Raw genomic sequence first — 20,781 nt, forward strand, 5'->3', positions numbered from 1 at the left:
CAACGTTTTTTATTTTAAAATATAATACAGTATGTTCTTTTATCTGAAACATGTCTGTATAGAAAGAAATTTATGAGGTATGGTAATAGGATTGACCTTTGAAGGCTTCTTAACATCTCTTTTATATTTGTTTGAAAGAGGGGCATTATACGATCAATACGTACAATAATGTAAAATTCATAATTAAAATAAACCCATTGTTTCTATGTGGTCCCACTACCATTGTTATTATGGCATTGGGTCAATATAGCAGAATGGTATTTCAGAGCTAATTTGAGATTCATCTTCAGCATTAAGTTGGGGTTTTAAGAGTAAAATATTTTATTTTAAAAGTTGGCATTTTTCAAAATAAAGAAGATAATTTGCATAGAAATGCATAATTTCACAGTGGTTTATGGCAACAAAATACACATTTCAAACATAATTATTTCTATTGTACTTGAAATTAAAATTACACTCAATTTTTTTCACACACGTTAAGAACTAAGCAATGTAGAATTTTAAGATCAAAAATTGAGAACAGTTGATATGGAAACAGTTCATTTTCTTTGAATGAGCCTTATTGATATATTGAATAGGGTCTATAAATTGTTCATGTTTAAGTACTTAGGTAAACCAGGTATGTCCTGAACTTTCATGCAGTTAAAAAACCCTGTCGTTTCTTTGGAGTTTTAAAAGGTACATGTAAGAAGTGTTTTACTTAGATGCAGAACTTAAGATCCACTCGAGATTGACGGACCGTGGAGCTACAGTTGCATCCGTACAAAAAACTGTATATTTATTGCGCAAAAAAAGTTGTGCGTGGTTTTAGACTTCCTAACCTCATTTAGGAATAAATTCTGTGAAAATTTTAGTGCCAACAATTTTTCAGATATTTACTTGAGATGTAATTCCTTTTTCCTGCCTCTGACTATCATTTAAACACCCTCACCAGTCCCATAATGTGAAACAATTTTATTTGTTTACAGGTAGAAATGGCGGCTCTTGATTCCGACATAGATTTATTATACTCCACTTTCAGAGGTCAGTTCGGGTGTTTGAGGCAAGTAAACTGGTGAACCAGTAATATAATGTCTCAGAAATGTTTTGGTATTGAAAACTTCACAGAATATATTCCTTAATAAGTTTAATAAAATAAACATTTTAATTATAATGCAAGTATATTTAACGCAAGAAATATACACCGTACAGTTTTTGGAATAGAGGTAACAGTTACTGTTGCTCAGCTTTGTTTTGGTATGCTACTTAATTTTCCATAGCAACAACCCTTTTTTGTTGTATGTATAACAATCATGATTCTTTTATATTATAAAAATGTGGGCAAATTTTCACAAATATAAGAAAAAAAAATAATAAAAAAAAAATCTTAAACCTTCTGCTTTGGTTACCATGGCAACGAGTACCCACAACAACCAATTTTAGGATGTTTAGCTTTTTACAATTTGGAGTTTTCATGTATTGAATATAAAGTAAGACTCGGGGTAATTTCCCCTGTGCGAAGGCTTATTAGGAATTACTAGCTACATAGTTGTTTATCGACTTATTGTATTCTGATATATAATGCTTACTTTTAGATACAGGAATGTCGAGGAGACAACTCAAAAAGCGTAACTTTGGTTTATGATATCTTGTCAGAGTGGGTTAAAAGCATCAGATGTATATTAAAATTTCGTGTTAAACGACGGAGAGGTCAAATGGAAACCAAATATCCTTTTGTTTGAACTAGATAGATTGCACGATCAATATGTACTGGTCCCTGTTGATAAGGCAATTATAAACATTGTCTTTGTTTGTAAGTCACATTATATTAATTGCATTTTCAAAGAACTAGCTTTTGATTTTACACATGGTAATCCTACTTACACCCATAGCAGTCTTTCCAAGCAGGAAATACTTCAAAATCATAAATCGGTTATGAATAGCTTTAATATCCCCAATAAACAAAATGAATTTGATTTACCTTATTTGTACTGGATTCCAAAGCTTCACAAAAGTCCTTACAAACAGAGATATATAGCAGGTTCCAGTAAAGGTTCTACCAAACCTCTCTTTTTACTCCTTATTAAAATTCTTACAGTAGTGAAGGAGAATCTTCAAGAGTACTGTACAACAAAATACTCCAGAAGTGGTGTGAATCAGATGTTGATACTAAAAAACGAATAAATAGAAACGTTGAGGTCACATAATCTAACCAAAACCAATAGCATCAAAACTTACGATTTTTCAATGCTTTATACAACAATTTACAACGACAAATTAAATCTAGGCTTTTTGATATCATCGACAGTTGTTTCTATAATAAAAATGGAAGTCGTAAAAATGCTTACCTTGTCATTGGAAATCTAACAAAATATTTTGTTAAAAACCATTCAGATTGCACACACAAGTACTCTGAAGTTGACATTAATAAGATGCTTGAGTTTCTGATAGACAACATCTATGTAGTTTTTGGAAATTCAAGTCTTCCAAAAATATGTTGGAATTCCCATGGGTACCAATTGTGCCCCATTGTTAGCAGACCTATTTTTGTATTCTTATGAAGCAGAATTTATTCAAATACTTGTACGTGAATAAAATAAATCACTTGCTGTGGCCTTCAACTCAACATTCAGGTATATTGACGACGTATTATCAATTAACAATTGTTATTTCCATAATTACGTCGACTTGATATATTCCAGTGAACTTGAAATAAAAGACACCACTGAATCTGCGTCATCTGTTTCATATTTGGATATTTGACTGGAAATGAACACATTGATGGTTACCTAACAACAAATCTTTATGATAAACGCGATTACTTCAATTTTTCTATAGTCAACTTTCCTTACTAATGTAGCAATATACATTCATTACCTGCATATGCAGTTGATTCGATGCGCAAGGGCATGCTCTTCGTATGAACAGTTTCTAAGACGAAACAACTACTGACAAACAAGTTGATGAAACAGGAATATCAACAGTCTCGTTTGAAGTCATCTTTTTGTAAGTGTTATGGTCGATAAAACGACCTTTTCAGCAAATACATTCTTCCACTGGGTCACATGCTGACTGACATTTTTCACACTAATTGTTAGACCATAATTAATCACCTAATTTTCTACGGACTTTTCCGTTTTTCCCCGATTGCGACATAGAGCACACGGCAGATGTTACCGGTCATCAGAGGATGCTCACTCCTTTATGGCACCTGATCCTACCTCTATCTTTTTAGAGGTCCGTGTTGCTCTGCTTTGAATTTGTATTTCGTTTTATGGATTTTTGAGATGGTTGACAGTTTGTTATTGTATTTTTTCATCAATTGTAATTCTTTCTGTCACATGTATGAAACTACAATGTTTGACTATATTTATCAAATTCCTGAATGTATTGAAATCACGTCTAGTTTGATTTGTCTTTTGAACAATCTGTTTCTTGGTTTGCATGTACAAGTATAGCCTGAACTAACCATATGATAGTTTTCATTCTGGCACGCAAAATGATAATCAGTCAAAATGAATGAAAATTTTAAACTTTATTTAAATGCTCACATTGCTCCCAATTTTTTTTATGAAACTGTGTTAAATTACGATAACTTGGTAAGTATTATCTAAGTTTTGTTTTACATATGGTTGAAATTTAAGGTTTGGATATTATTACAATCTTGTATCTTTTTTCTACCGAATTTTACCTATTTATCAAATCAGAAAGTTGTCAAATTGTTGCAATTATTAGACAAAGTAAAGCTTTCATCTCGGAATGTATTTGCTTTAAAAAAATTTGTTTTTAATCCAAGAAACTCTCAATAAAAAACATAATATATTTGAAATGGAATTGTCTACTTAACAAAAATTCGACGTTGCGATATAATTTTATTGTCTTAAAACCAGAAGGTGATGCAGATATTAGAAATTTACTAGTTTGTGTTTTAACAAAGTGTAGCAAGTTCAAAAAGAAACTTATCACGATACAAAGTGTATTAATTAATACCCATAAATCATGTCATCCACTTTGTCAATGTGTTCCCAGATGCAATATCACGACAGTTATGTAAAGAACAACCTGTTGCCCAATTTGCGTGTTCTGTATTAACACGACCTTATCACATATATTGTCAGTAGCACGCAAACCAGTGATTATTTTAAAAAATCAATAACAATTTTAAACTTTATTTATATTTCACGTTGCTCCGCCGAAGTTTTTTTTAAGATCAAGGCAAAATGAATGCAATTTTGGTAAGATTCTATAACGATAACTTCATTTGTCGAGATTATCATACGTTTTATTGTCAAAATTAATATCCTGAAATATAATTTTGTAAAATACTAGTTCTCTATAAATATGCCGTTTTGTTGGTTTTTTTTTAAAATACTACATTTAAACGATCTCAGGGTAAGCTATATTGTAAAAAATAAAATGAAAGGGGAGGTTGCCAGAGTTCATTACATACAAGCAGTGTTTTAGTTTTTTTTTGTTTTTGTTTTAGGTTCTAAAAGAAACTTATCACGATACAAAGTGCATGTAAATGACCATTAATATTTTTTAAAGATTATATATGTACTTTGCTTTATTTCTTAACATGCAATAACCCCTGCCTCTGGGGTTTTCCAGAGGTCCGTTATTGCTCTGCTCTGGACTGTTGATTGAATACCGGATTGTCCACGAATATTTCTCCGTTTTTCCAGATCATGATATTTTCCCCCAAACTACGACATTTTTCCCGATAATTACATTGTTACCGATATGACATTGGGCGCACGGCGGGTGTGTCCTGTCAGCAGAGGATGCTTACTACTCCTAGGCCCCTGATCCTACCTCTATCTTTTTGGACATCCGTGTTGCTCTGCTTTGAATTTGTATTTTGTCTTATGGGTGTTTGAGATGATTGACGGTCTGTTATTAGTTTTTTTTTTTATAATACATTTAATATGTTTAATTTAGTTTATAACGAATGTATACATTAAAACCACATCATAAATGTAATTTTATAAATTGACATGACGACGGGTAATTTAACAAAATGTTTTTTTTTTTAATGTTTCTAAATTCCGTACACATTTATTTTATAAAGTGATGATAATTTCTATCGATATTATATTTATCCGTTGATTTTAAAAGAAATATGTTAGTAGCATATAACTTTGGAAAATACAAGTATTCAATAAATATCAGATTCAGTTGCTCATTGGTAGTACATATATAGATAATTTCATTTACGCTTAGTAAGAAGAATTTTTTTTTAAATATTAAAAATGAATAATTTGAAATCCTAACGCTACCCTCATAACCTATTGTTATTGTGATTTAATCATAACGTCTTCAAAGACAATGGCAAAATGAGCAATTCTAATTTTGTGTTAATGAACAACAATAATACTTGTAGATATTTTGGGATTTTTCTTCAGAATATGAATTTAATGACGTTTGGACACATCACTACGTCTCTGTTTGTTCTGGCGATTGTGGACGTCAACGCTAAAAGTATTCTCATTAACAATAGTACCGTTAAAATCATCGTCAGCGAAAACAACTCGTCAAATGGAATACAGACTAGTGTTTTAATGGACCGACTTTACAAAGACATGAAGATTCCATTTCAAATTGAGAAGAAGATTCAAGCTATTACAGATAAGGTTTCTAAATTGGAGAATAAAGTGGAATCCAAATCTTCATTCAGCACAAAAACTAAAAGCAAAGGTATGTGAGGATAACAAAAGATGAATATACGTACCTCTTAAAACATTTTATTAACTATCCTCAATGATTAATAAATACTTCTCCAAATATGAAGTACCAGTTTTTCTTATACATTGTATACATTTGTTAAAGCTGGCAGGCCGCTAATTGATATACATAATAATCATTCAATAAATTATTCTTATGGAGATCAGGATTTTGCATGATTTTATTTTTTTTTTCATATAAGGAGAGGGTTTCTATGCCTACGTATCAAATAACCTAGCAAATCCTGGTGGCGGCCATACCATTGTGTATGACGTGGTAATGACGAATTTCAAAAACGGATTCAATAAACATACGGGTATTTTCACTGTTTCTGTAGAAGGTCTATACTCATTGACATGGGTTACGCGTGTATATTGCAGTAAATCGTACACAACTGAGTTACATGTCAATAAGAGTATTGCCGGTTCTACGTTTGCTTATTGCGGGGCAGATACGGTCACCGGAAATGCCGTTGTTCAGCTGCACAAAGGTGATGTTGTATTCGTGCGCACTCTCGCTGGAAGAGGGGAGATCAGAAGTAATAAGTACGGGCGAACTTCTTTTTCAGGATTTCTTGTCAATTGATATTATTTGAATGTTTAATAAATGCATGCAGAATAATAAAGCCTTTATCTCATTATTTTGAAATTTGTTAAAAGGCACGCATGAAAATCGAGAGAAGTAAACATATGTATTTAAAGTTTGTAATAATGGAATCAAAGCTTTCATGATATGGCTTATTAAGTAGACTTCGGGTTTCTTAGCGTATTGTACATGTAATAGCCTTTTTACTGCAATTAGGGACTGATATAAGGAAGAGTACATGTACACCATAAACATTGTTTTACTTTCTGAAAAGGTTAATGATATTAGATCAAACGATAATCAAATAATGCACCAGTTTATTTCATTGATGTGCTGATTTTTTAAAGCAAAGCGTGCGGAAAAGAAAGCAATCACCAACCATGAAACATCATTTAAACATAATTTAATGTCAATTCTATCGAGAAATTTAGAATTTAATGTATGGCTGTGTGGTTTTAGGTATCATATTGCATTAAAATAAAATCTTAAATATCATAACTACATTAAAATGTCTTAACAAACGTGAGACAAATAGTCTGGATATCCTGCTTCTATTCCATTCATAATTTTATTTTTTTTCACATTCCAGTTACTTCACCGGATAGAAGGATATACCAATGTATTGTAAAGTAACATAAACCTGTTTATTGACTGTTTATTGAGGAAGGTAGTAGGTATATTGTCCCCCCTGACAGCAGCAATTTCCCAAATTGTTAAGCTTACCCAACTTGCATTCAACAAGAACAATTGATCGTTTTAATTGCAAAAGGCCAAACCAAGGTAACATTTCTTTTTAGTTATTTTTGTTACTTAAGTTAAAAACGAGAGAGGAAGTACATAAGCAAATAGTTAATGAAAATGTGACTTCAATTGACATGTGCATGTAGGATGAAATCCATATTCATACAAGACAATGATCAGTATATGCTCAGTGGTAAAAAAAAATGAATATCCATGAATCCTGTCATACACTTTGTCAATGTGTTCCTTGATTGATGCAATACCACGACAGTTATGTCAAGAACAACCTGTTGCCCAATTTGCGTGTACTGTATTAACACGACCTTATCAAATATGTTGTCAGTGGCACGCGAACTAGTGGTTATTTTAAAAGATCAATAACAATTTTAAACTTTATTTATATTTCACGTTGCTCCACCGAAGTTTGTTTTTTTTTAAGAATCGGGGCAAAATGAATGCAATTTTGGTAAGTTTAGAATCTTTCTTATCCAGAAGAACTCTCAATTAACATGTAATAGAGGTTAGATAAAATCGTCTATTTGATTAGATAAATCTGACTTTGCCATGTTGTGAGTAAATTAAATACATCAAAGCAGAATGTAATTTCATGGACAGTCCAACGAGAGATACTAAACTTTTCACATTTTATACAACTTTCATTTTTATATCGATAACTTTATTTATCGAGATTATCATACGTTTATTGTCAAAATTAATATCCTGAAATATAATTTTGTAAAATACGAGTTTTCTATAAGTATGCCATTTTGCTGTTTTTGTTTTGTTTTTGGGTTGTTTTTTTTTTGGTTGTTTTTAAATACTACATTTAAACGCTCTCAGGGTAAGCTATATCGTAAAAAATAAAATGAAAGGGGAGTTTGCCATATTTCATTACATACAAGCAGTGTTTTAGTTTTTTTGTTTTTGTTTTTTTTTTATGCACACTCAAATTAAAACTCTAGCGCAGCTGGACATAATCGTAACACAGCGAGACACTTCGCCTCTTGCTGTTTTAAGTTACCAGTATTCACTTACTGTCTTTACCAAATTGGGATACACTTCTGTGGTAACTAATTTAAATAAAACATTGCTTTTTCAGAATATCAGTTCATTTATGGTTGGACGCATCTGTGCGTTTGTGTTTGTTTTGGCGATTGTTGAAATCACCGCTAAAAGTATTGTCATTAATAACAGTACCGTTAATGACATAATCAGCGGGGACAAGCCGTTAAATGGGACACAGAGAAGTACTTTGATGGACCAACTCTATGAAGAGACCATGTTCCGATTCCAGATAGAGAAAAAAATGCAAATTCTCACGGATAAGGTATCAAAACTCGAAGAAAAGGCAAAATATAACATTAACGGTAAAGGTAAGTACGTGAAGAAATAGATTACTTAAGAAAACAAAATATATCTTATAAAGCATTCTAACGATCTTAAACTTTGCTGAATACTGACTTGGGTTTAAAAGGTTGCAAAATACATATAAATTGAGTTCATATCTTTTTCTTTTTTTTCTGTTAGAAAAAGGCTTCTATGCCTACGTATCACGTGACTTGAACAATCCTGGAGGTGGTCATACAATTGTGTTTGACGTTGAGATGACGAATTTCAAAAACGGATACAACAAACATACCGGTGTTTTTACGGTTCCTGTCGATGGTCTCTATTCATTAACATGGGTGACAAGAGTTGAATGCAGTAAATCGTACACAAGTCAACTTCATGTCAACAAAAGAATCGTGGGCTCTACATTCGCTTATTGTGGATACAATACGGTCACCGGAAATGCTATTGTTAATCTGCGTAAAGGTGATGCTGTTTTTGTGCGTACCCTTGCCGGAAGTGGACAGATCAGAAGTAATGAGTTTGGTCGTACTTCGTTTTCAGGATTTCTTGTCAATTGATATAATTTAACTGTTTAATAAATTCACCAGAAATGTATTGTCTTCGTCTCCTTTTATTTTAGTTTTTTTCTTTTTTTAAAATAATAATGTTTTAATTTAGCTAATGCGTTGGAAATATTTTGTGTTCCTATGAATTTTCTTCTTTTTAAGTTAAGTATATAATAAATTTTGTGTTAAAATCTTTAGAAAAAGCAAAATGGTGAAAATGCTGTAATGAAAAGGGAGCTTGCCAGTTCTTTTAAAATCTTCGTATGTCAGATACATTTGTCTTCGCATAACATATGCCTTCCACCAGCTGCTAGGGTTCAAATTCAGAGGCAAGGCATTCTACACTTCAACCTTAAGGTCAATTTTTAAAGCTACTTACTCTGCAGTTACAAAATCTGAAAATATTAATTAAAAGCGATATGTTTGATTGAATCTGAATTATACAGTACTCATTTTTTCATTCTTTTGAGTAAATATGCAATAACATAATCAAAAGACTCCATGAAAGTCCAGCGTACCTTTCTTTTCACAATCGTAAATGATAAGATGTACAAACCTTTTGCAGATACAGTGTGTGCTTAGGCATCCTGGTTTGGATCCTGTTTGTTATTTTAATGTACCTAAAAATATGAAGTAAACAAAATTAAGGCTAGTGGTGTAAAAATATAGGAATTAAATATACGGAACAACATAAACGCTATATGGATACGTTCTACGTCTTGGAAATACTTTAACAACAAGTAAGTAAAAATCATCTGAAACACGTTAGCCTATGGATCAAATGATACCCGAATTCGCATTCACTTACTAAGAGTCATTTTTGAGCAGTCAATTTTTTTTCTATCAGAGCAATGATATTTTAAGATGCTCATATTGACGCATGTTTATGTTGATTGCTTTATGAGCATGGCCAGTAACATCCTTCGATACATAAAACCAATTGTTTCATTGAAAGAACCCAACAAAATGATCGCCAACGTTTACCATGCTTAAAAAGACAGGTTACATATATGAACAAAGATTATAACCAAAGGGTGATACAGTAGGCATTTTGGTGTAAAATTACCAATATATATTCAAATAACCGCGTAATCTTAAATACGTTTTACCAACAAGCCTTTACAGACCATATAACAAAATCTGAGGTATCTAATAGGCACCAACAATCAACATTAAAAATTATTTTATTGGCCAACTAGTTTTAACAAATTTGGATAAAAAATTGCATTCATTGGACAGTCAAAATACTGTATATTATGTCAAATGTAGAAATATATTTATTTTTTAAACATGGAAAAATTGTTATTTAAAGTAGGTTCACAAACTCCATTCATCAAGGGGAGTTATTATTAATATGAATTGTAATCTTCATCAATTTCACGTCTATGTCTTACCTGGTTAGCTCTTGTGCTGCTTGTGGTGCTTTTATTTCATGCTACATATAATTTGGTGCTTCCATGTAATACCACAAGTGGGCTTCTTTTTAATGCTACATATAATTTGGTGCTTCTATGAAATACTACAAGTGGTGCTTCTGTGTTATACTACAAGTGGTGCTTCTATGTAATACTACAATTGGTGCTTCTATGTAATACTACATGTGGTACTTCTATGTAATACTACAAGTGGTGCTTCTATGTAATACCACAAGTGGTGCTTCTATGTAATACTACAAGTGGTGCTTCATTCTAATACTACATGTGGTGCTTCTATGTAATACTACAAGTGGTGCTTCTATGTAATACTACAAGTGGTGCTTCTATTTAATGCTACATGTGGTGCTTCTATTTAATGCTACAAGTGGTGTTTCTATTTAATGAAAGTCAAGTTACAAACGAAATACAGAGCTTTGTTGTGTAGATAAGCTGAAGTCCCCCCCCCTTACTGAAAAAAAATCAAATTTCTTAAACACAGCAAAACTACTTAACCTATGCCTCGGACCCCCCCCCCCCCCCCCACCACGACAAACCTAAATATCACTCGGAATTCTAGACTCTCTCTCTTTCTCTCTCTCTCTCTCTCTCTCTTTCTCTCTCTGAATCAGCTGAAAGAATTTCATAGGAAACGAATGCAGTTATGTTTCTCGATATCTGACGTTTAAAATTATGTTTTATTTGAGCTACGTGTAGAAAAAAAGATTTATACGTTGTAATAGTGGACAGTTTTAAACAACTGCAACATATTGCAATGTTTGCATTTAATTTTACCCAAAGTAAACGACAATTAATAAATATGCCTCGATTGTAAACAATGGATTGATTTATTTACTATAAAATGTAAATTTCCAGTTGATAAACAATAAATATAAAAGTTTGAATTTCGTTGCTTTATTGCACAATTGCTTTTGCAAGATATGAACACAATGGCTTTTGGATGTATTTTGGCGTATATGACTGTTTTCACAGTTGTTGAGATTAACGCCAAAAGTATTCTTATCAAGAATAGTACAGTTAAAAATATCATCAGCGAGAAAACCCCGTCAAATAGTACATTGATGAGTACTCTGATGGACCAGCTCTATAAAGAGACCATGCTCCGATTCCAGATCGAGAAAAAAGTGCAAGCTCTCACGCAGAAGGTTTCAAAACTGGAAAAAAGAGAAGGCTCCGTTTACAATAAACCAAAAGGTAAGGAGAAAAAAGAAAAAATAAAGAGATAAGAAAAAAAACATATAAAGGCTGTTAATTCTATCTGTTCTATCTGAATTAAACAGGTATTGCAGAAATTGGACCTCTGGTTAAAGCATTTGATAACATCAAGTGCAATGTAAGAATAAATTCATAAAAAGCTGCAAGCTTGATATCACTAATAAATTACATGTACATGTATATGAATTTGTAACTTTTAGCATTCAAATTTAATAGACTGTGTGCTCTTAACCTAATTGTAATAAAATGCTGTCTGATGACCGATTCATAACTTTAAGTTCAAAAGTCAAGATTTTTGTCCAATACAAACGTATAATTGCATGTAGTATTCATCGAACAATTTGATTTGAAAAATATTCAATCATGAATACGCTTTCTCATTAAAAATGGCATGCAAGATATTCGTTTATATCAATAGGAGAGGGATTCTATGCCTACGTATCACGTGACTTGGCCAATCCTGGAGGTGGTCATACTCTCGTCTATGACGCGTTGATGACGAATTTAAGAGACGGATACAACACACATACGGGTATTTTTACGGTTCCTGTCGATGGCCTATACTCATTATCATGGGTGACAAGAGTTTCATGCAGTAAGTCGTACACAAGCCAACTACACGTCAACAAGAGAATTGTAGGCTCTACATTTGCTTATTGTGGATACAATACCGTCACAGGAAATGCTGTTGTCCAGCTGCGCAAAGGTGATGTTGTTTTTGTGCGCACTCTTTCCGGAAGTGGAAAGATTAGAAGTAATGAGTACGGGCGCACTTCGTTTTCAGGGGTTCTCGTCAAGTGATCGACTTTACGTGCAATTTTACTGATTATCAATTAAAGTTACAAAGCATAATGATTCGTTTTGTCTCATTACCATTGTAGTTTTATTTGTATGCATTGTAAACTTTATTTAAAGAGGTTCGTTCATTTGATTTTGGGTAGCCGTTTTGGGTCACCTCTTGTCCGGAAATTCTGTGTCATATATTAATTCTACTTGTAACTACCAATTTTACAATGCAAAATTTACTAAATTGAATAAAGTAGTTAAGGGAAAATTACATATTTACAGAGTTTAGTAAGGAGCTATTTTTGCGGCGGGAGGTTTTTAAAAAGGAAATAAACATTTTTCATACATCAGTTGTTTCAGAGTACTGTAATTTTAGCTTCCTTATTTTCAGTGCAGACCAAATATCCAGATAGTTTCTGCATTGGGTTACTTTCATGTTTCAAAAACCATATTCAACAATATTTCATTAATTCTATCGATATATATTGGCACATTTTACTAATATTTGAAAATAGTCAAGAAAAACTCCAATTTTTCTCTAAAATTAGCTTATTCATGCTATATCTCAAATTTTACATCATAGACCCATACTTTGATTTTATTTTCTGAATTTTTAAGATATTTTTGACAAGTCTATTAAAATTTTAGAAAAAGTTTGAGACTTTTAAATACTGTTTTTGCACGTTGAATCGTTAATGGATAAAAATAGCGTTTTATCAGCGCAAAAAGGTCAAAATTATCAATAAGGTGAAGAAATTGCAAACTTTTTTCTTTATGATTATTTTAATGTTATTAATTTTAAATAATAGAAGTTTGTATTTAATGCCATGGTTCATTTCGATTAAAAATTATTAAGGGAAAAGCGATTTATGTGAAATTTGCACTTTCAGTGCAGAAAGGTCATATTAAATACACTGTAGCACCAAAAGAAGCATATAGACCCCAAAATTTTGTTTTAAATTTTGGTTTAGCTATGTATGTAGATTTTTAAAAAAAATACTTAAGAAAAAAACTTAAAGACTTATGTTCGCAGGATCCAACGTCCTAAATAAAAACATTTTTTTTTTATTTAATATTAATCCTCATGTTTCACTTACATGGTATTGTGTTATCAACACACATTCGAAACACAAATATCAATACTTATTATTAAAATTTTGCTTCTAAAAATTTATTGACATTTTCAAAGTGTTCTTTCTTTCGTGTTTAATGTTTAAGTGTTAATGAAGCTGGTATTTTGGATAATCAAACAAAATAATTACACAGGCTAATGAACTGTGTCAATATGAATGTACAATACTGCTAGACGCTTTAAATATGAAACATTCCAATCGACAGTGTCGGTAAACGACCGAGTCAGGCTGAGTATTATAATGAGTCAACGAGATACATGTAGAAAGAACTGGGACCTGCTTATCAACTTTCTACAAGATGTCCTTTTCTAACTTCTAACCACATCAAACAGGCTTGACATACTTTATTAATCCTATCGACAATAATACTATCTAATTAGTTTGTACATGCTGTTAACGGTGTTAATCCGCTTTTTAATTTTTTTAGAAGTTGACAGTTCAGTTAGACTTTTTTGAATGGGTTAAATAGAAAGGCACGATTTGACAAACATATCTTTAAAAATGTATTTAAATCTTAATACATGTATCTATTTATTTTTAGCTTTAGTAAACAGGATAACATTTTTTCATTCTTGATTTCTTTTTTTCTTTTTTTTTGCCTCTTGCACTGGATTAAACAAACTTTCTGAAAAGAATATTTAGAACAAACTGCGGCGGTTTTATTTTTTATCAATTTTACCTTTAAAAATTGTAGACGATATTTAAAACAAACAGTGACGTTACAATAGCGGATACTTAAACAAACGCAAAGCATTATGGCAATAGGGGTAATTTGTTTTGAACATGCATTTGTGACAAACTTGCTCATTAAAATTTTGGAACCACTGTCTACCCTGTCATTTGTTTTTACAAAAGAGAAAAGATTCTTTGCAAGAATTGGTTGGAGGTTATTTAAAGAAAACTCTAATACACTGCATCGCGTGTGTCTTGACAAGTGTCACTAGAAATTAAAGTTTCGAAAAAAAGAAAAGAAAAAAATACGTGTTGTCCAAATTAGAAAGATAAAATGTGTGCATGATCATACTTAAATGCTGATATACAAAACATATGTAGAAGCAGGCCAAACAATTTCATTCTAAATCCACACCTTTCCTTTCAGTGCTTCTCCAATTTCACCAAGAAATTGCATTCATTTGTTATAACATCAAATTACCCGTTCTATGTACAACTGAAAGTAAACAAGATAAGATTTGTTGCTTTCACATTTTGGTAACATGTTACGGTGAATATTGATCATGCATTGAGAAATGTTGTAATTGTTAAAATCAAATTACGTTCACTCGCCGTTGAAATGTCAGATTTTTCCTTTTAATTCTAAATGTGCTTGTTCTGCATATCGCAACAGGTCAGTGTTTAAGGGCTTCGTGAGAGATACACTCCCCAAAAGTAAAAATGTTGAAAGGATCGAAATATGCAGGTTCTTTATAAAAGAGAATTTACATTTAATATCCTGATTATACATTTTATATCATGCGCGTTTTTCTTCTTATTTATATATTTATCCTTTCATTGTTTGTTTGGTTTTTTTTGAGAAGGGGGTATGAGGTTTGATTCCCTGGAACTCTTTTCCGTAGTGTTCAGTATTTTAGAATTTTTATGTGTAAAACAATCAAATCATTGATTTGTGTTCATTTTGCCATGTTTTGGTGGTCATGAAATACCTTTATTTCTGGCGTTTTGCAATATTTAGGCAAACAGGTAATGAAAATAAAACTCATCACGCAACATAGCTTTAACAGAGACGTTGGTACATGTAAACAAGTGATTATATAGGTATATAAGAGTAATTAGTGCTTATATCACACCTTAACGGTTTCTTTTCATTATTTATCTAATTCAGTCAAGCAATTCAAGTCACACGAATGGGTAGATAAAATCAAATTTCCAGATAAATTTACTCATGGCATGCAATTAAAATATTGGTTAATTTTGCCGTCGTAATAGCAAGCTTTCATTGATCGATCTTGTCATTTTCCGACTAGCTTATATAACATGCAATGATACCAATAGCAATTAATTAAATGCGTGCGTTTTATCCGTGACCTTCGATGAACCTTGTTAAATAGATAAAAGCTGGTTCTCTGTTTCATGACATTTCGTGTGTGTTTTCGACATTTGATTTATAAATATAGATAAAAGACAGTGGGGCAATCCGTAATTTGCTGAAGATTTATGAAAAGTGATATAATTGAAAAGGATATGTTCGTGTATCTGCTTCGAGATTAGTCAGGTTTTTTAAACAGTTAAATCCTAAAACTGCAAAAGATGAAAAGGAACCGAAGTCAATTTTAAAAACGCATGGACTTTTCTTGTGAGGGGTTTTTAGTTTAAAATTGCCTGTCTACCTTGCATTGCTCATTTTCCATTTACAACAGTCAAGTGACAGAGTACTCTAACGTTAACTATGCCAACAACATACAACTGCACGGACCCTGAAGCAGTGAATAAGGCTTACTATGTCGTGGTCAAGTCGTACTATGTTGACAGGGATCAGGTGTACTATATATGCTATGCCGACTATTCCATGAACGGGAGCCCCACCCTCACGTGTGACGGGGCCACGGGGAATTGGACGGGGAACTACCCCAAGTGTAGCTTGACCACCACCACCGTCACCACCACGACAACCACCCAGCCCTCAGACGGTAACTTTGAACTTTGAATATTGACCCCCTGTTTTCTTCTTGACCATGTATCTCTAAAGTTAATCATTCGTTAACTTTAATGGGCATGGTCGCGATCTCGGTCAAATTCTATTTTTCTGTTTTTATTATTTACAATGCTTTAGGAATGCATATCTCATGATCATGTTAAATTTGAGAGTCAGTCGTAGAGTTATAAGCAAGATACAGGGCTCACAATTCTTTGTCATGTAAACAAGACTCGTGCCCTGTTTTTGTTTTCATAGGTTCAGTATTACCGTAAAAAAAATTTGAGCTAATTTGTCTATCTCCGTATTCATCTTTAGCATAAATAAAGTGTTCCTAACATTTAACACATTCATTTTAGGTCTAAAAACTGGAATTCTCCCTTCAACATTTAAAATGTAAACAAAAGCTTTGTTTACCTAGCAAAAAATTTTAAGCTCCGTAACTCGTTTATAACTCAACGAACGACACTCAAATGTTGGTTGTCTATTAGAAATACCTCAATGAAGCATTGTAAACACTATAATGGAAAAAAATATATTTTGACAAAAATCGTGACCATACCCCTTTAAGGTAATTTTTGGGGGTTTTGTATTTGATGTATTTGTATTTTCAATAATATCTTATTCTTTTAAGATTACATATATAATGAATATTATAAATATCTGTAATATTATTTTAGTTCTTTAGAGCTAGGTCGATTGAACATTTTGAAATTGCTACGTTTTACTTTTAAATTTGTAAATTTATGCTTTCACTTTCGTTCCATGACTAGCTTTTTTCTCTTATATCTTAATTTTTTTATTATTAAGCACAACTTTATGAATAACCTTGTACATGTGTTGCTTTTTTAATTCTTTTCTTTAAAGTATTGCATGTTTAGTGTATTGGGAAAGTTCTATAAAGGTTTAATATTTCAAAATTTAAAAAACAAACTCAAACGACTATATATAGATTATTTGTTGATGTATTTTCACCTGTGTAGTAAACAAAATCTACATTAAATGTCTCATTATACATGTATATCAAGAGAAATCACCGCAAAAGATGTTTATTATGTAGTCTCTAGAATATGACAAAAATGGTATTCGAAAAAAATATTTCCACTTTTTTGAAAACATGTGAAAAATTGAAGTGAAAATAAGGAAAACAACAGTGAAATCAAAGTTATAGGTAACGCAACCCCAGCCCCCCATCCCACCCCCTCAGGACGGATAAGGATTTTGATTATTTGCACATTTTCAAATTTTAATTTATATTTTTCATTATAAGTAGTATTATTTTTTTGCTCGTCAAGATCTTTAAGACTGGCCCCCGCTTTCAAAAATGATGCTACGTACCTGAACTGGGATAGACAATACTATAATATGTTTTTCACCTGTTTACAGACTGGCTATATGTTGGGGTCGGGCTGATGTCATTTCTAGCACTACTCTTCCTGCTGATTGTACTTCTTGCATGTATATTTCTATGTTACCGCCTATGCAGGTAAGAAAAGCTGTTTATTTATAGTTTCATAGAACAAGACCCATTTTTACTGGTTTTTTTTTTTGTTTTTTGTGTGGTTTTTTTTGGGTTTTTTTTTTTTTTTTTTTGTCTTTTATTTTTTTTTTTTTTGGTGGGGGGGGGGGAGGGGGGGGGGGGGTTAGTTGTAACCTTTTCAATGTGTTCGTACGATATGATTAACTTTAAAAGAAATTTTATTAAGGAATATTCATTTCTTTTTACAATTTTGTGTAGCATTATTGTCCAACTTGAAACAGACTATAAAAATACTTTTAAGACTATCTTACTTTTAATCGTAGGCAAGAATTTTTGTTAAGGAATTACAAACAGTATACAATCGTTTCTATGAAAAAAACAATGAGTTGCCAGGGTTACAAGTTCCTGGTTGAAACTAACTGAGGGGGAAATGAAATTAAAAGAGAAGCCTTTGAAAAAATATCAAAGAAAGTACATCTAAACAATATGATTGCTTGTTTTTGAAGTTGATGAAGGTATAAATTTGCAAACATTACAAAAATTACATAACCCGCCTTTGCATTTTAAACATAATGACATTCTTTAAGCAATAAGGAATCATTCTTTGAGTATTATGAGGTGATCAAATACGGTCGGGGAGATCAAATTCAGTAATGTCCGAAGGGTTTAAATGATCGATTTCATCACCTCGACCGTATTTGATCACCTCCTATAATATTTTTATAGGATTGATTCCTTATTACTAGTATTCATATTTTTTAGCAATTGTATGATTATTATTAAAAATAGTCATTATGAAATGTATTGGACTATACATTACAAAATCGGGTTGTGGTGTTATCATAGATAAAGACACATAGAAACTCGAGCGACTGTGCTGAAGAACTATCATCTTACCAGTTAACATTGATCTCTACAGTGTATCGTTGTTAAAAAATTCACCCATGCTGAGAAACACATAGTATAAGATTCCATATATATGCATATATAAGACCAAATGTTTGTTTCCACTACTGTAAACATTGAAATTTTGCGGGGTAAAATGTTGCTATCTCTGCGTATCTTACTGTTATTTCAGGATCAAATTTTGTCCCAATAGCTAATGAAAAAATATATCATTCATAATTTATGGAACACTCTTTTCGAAAATGATAACAAATGTTACCATGTTTACAACATCTCGATCACTTGCTAAACCCATACTCTTTCAGGAAACGGTCCAAAGTGAACGCTCTGCACGGGATCCAGGAACAGCTGGATGTCGGCTGCTGCTACGCGTGCTGCATGCGTTGTTGTCTGAAATGCTGCAGATGCTGTGCAGAAGATGATGACCTGAAAGGGAACCTCACCCCTCCACAGAGGGACACTTCCGTCTCCCCTTCGTCGGTTGTCCTTGACGACAGGTCGGGCTGGACACCAAAGACGATACGAAAAGAAGTCAAGCCCGCCAAGGAAATCACGGAGTGGAAACCGCACTCCAACCCGATGAGGAATATCAACACAAGTACAAAATAGTGCTTCGAAGAATGACGTCACATAATCGAACACAAAGTGCCCGGATGACTGGACATTTACCGTCGTGATGTCATTACATGGACAATTTGGACATCGCATGATCGTGATCATTGACGCGAGATGATGTGAAGTTGAAGTTATCTGTAATTTTCTCTGCCAAAATCGATCAATTTTTTTATGATTAGATCGAGTGTGTACACTCTAGTGTTTTGTTTTATCAGTACGTCTTTTGTTTTATGTTTTACCAGTACATAATAACTAAGAATCCGTTTGAAATGGTTTTTATTCACTGGAGTGCATTTTGTTCATGTTTTATGTCCCATATTGTCCTATACAAAAATGTTAATTCCTGTCCATCAGAATTTTGATTGTCAAGAAACAATGTCAAATATAGAATTCATGAAAGATTGGGGTTTATTTTTGTAAAAGGATATTATATATATTTAAATCCTAGATGAGGAATCAAAGTATATTTGATATATCGGTAAAGCCTAAAACATTTTCATTTTGTATATGCACTGTACTGATTTCAGCGAGAGGTGTCAGACCTCATTTGTTATTAGTTGTTTGTCAAATACAACTTCTTTGTTAATTCGTGTTATGTGGTTCTGTTTTCTTCTGTTGGGGTTTATTTTTTTGGGGTGGGGGCGGGTGTTTTGTGGTTGGGGGTCGTATTTGTTTTTTTGTTTTTTTTAGGAGGGATGAGGGTATTTCTTTCAATTCTGCTTTCATTAAGGGTGATGGTGGGGGGGGGGGTGTGATTTTTGTGGATTTTAAATCAAGAATCGTAAAACGATTATCAGCTTAAGTTGTAAATGATAGCAGTTGGTCATCGTGACTGTAATGTAATTGTAAATAAATCGGCGAAACCGACAATTAAAGGCGCAAAAACGTCTTACTTAGAAAGATTCGGCCTTTGAGCCCATGTATATGGACTTCGGACCGCACGATAAGTCTGGCGATGTCTTAAAACTACTTAATGACCGTGCAATTAGGTAGATTGCACTGATTAATTTTATTTCAACTGACTTTATTGACTCTCAAATTAAATGGGTAACTGACAATTAAAGACTATATAAACTTTCTCCCAAAAACAAAGTAAGATATATTGAAGCTACAATTAACATATTTACATTGATTAGAGCATTAATTAATGGTCTACAGAGTGATATCATTGCGATTTTGTACGTGTTCATTAGAAATTGGAAAATGAAATCATTAGACAGGTTAGGTGTCTTAACCTTATGACCTTAATTATACATTTGTTGTTTTCGAAACAATTTTTGTTTCAACGTGTGCCAACTCACTACCTGTATTGATTGCACAGACTTACAGATAACAGCGTATAAAGACAGCATTGATAGCAGTGTCTCTTAAATTACATGTAAACAGTTGTTTTAACTTTTGCGTGACAGTCAGTTTGATTTATGTTTTAAAATTGTACATTTGACAAACAGTGCTATTATTTTCCCTGCTATACTGACATTTGAATTGTTAAATTACAAAAAATGGGCAGTCACACCGAACACTTTAAAGAAATTATTTTCACTCTCAATATAAGATCTCTCTCTCTCTCTCTCTCTCTCTCTCTCTCTCTCTCTCTTCAAGGAGGCAATAAATATAAAGTATTTTACCTTTAAAA

General features: G+C 32.4%; 2 protein-coding genes across 3 annotated transcripts; both read left to right on the plus strand.

Annotated features, from left to right (window-relative positions):
* Positions 1-3,547: 3,547 nt before the first annotated feature.
* LOC105322518 (complement C1q subcomponent subunit A) lies at positions 3,548-8,974 on the plus strand. Of its 2 annotated transcripts, none has more exons than XM_066082869.1 (5): positions 3,548-3,578; positions 5,385-5,676; positions 6,878-7,495; positions 8,129-8,402; positions 8,557-8,974. In XM_066082869.1, the coding sequence occupies exons 3-5, from the start codon at positions 7,481-7,483 to the stop codon at positions 8,937-8,939; spliced, it is 672 nt and encodes a 223-aa protein (XP_065938941.1). In that variant the 5' UTR covers positions 3,548-3,578; positions 5,385-5,676; positions 6,878-7,480; the 3' UTR covers positions 8,940-8,974. The 2 variants fall into 2 exon arrangements, with proteins under 2 accessions (XP_065938941.1, XP_065938940.1); XM_066082868.1 differs by lacking the exon at positions 3,548-3,578 and adding an exon at positions 4,127-4,214.
* Positions 8,975-15,720: 6,746 nt separating this feature from the next.
* LOC105322502 (hypothetical protein) lies at positions 15,721-19,731 on the plus strand. Its single transcript, XM_034448836.2, has 3 exons — positions 15,721-16,139; positions 17,531-17,630; positions 18,836-19,731. Exons 1-3 carry the CDS (start codon positions 15,899-15,901, stop codon positions 19,137-19,139), a joined length of 645 nt encoding a protein of 214 aa, XP_034304727.2. The 5' UTR covers positions 15,721-15,898; the 3' UTR covers positions 19,140-19,731.
* Positions 19,732-20,781: the final 1,050 nt, after the last annotated feature.

Source organism: Magallana gigas, chromosome 4 (assembly GCF_963853765.1).
Source record: "Magallana gigas chromosome 4, xbMagGiga1.1, whole genome shotgun sequence".
Taxonomy (NCBI): domain Eukaryota; kingdom Metazoa; phylum Mollusca; class Bivalvia; order Ostreida; family Ostreidae; genus Magallana; species Magallana gigas.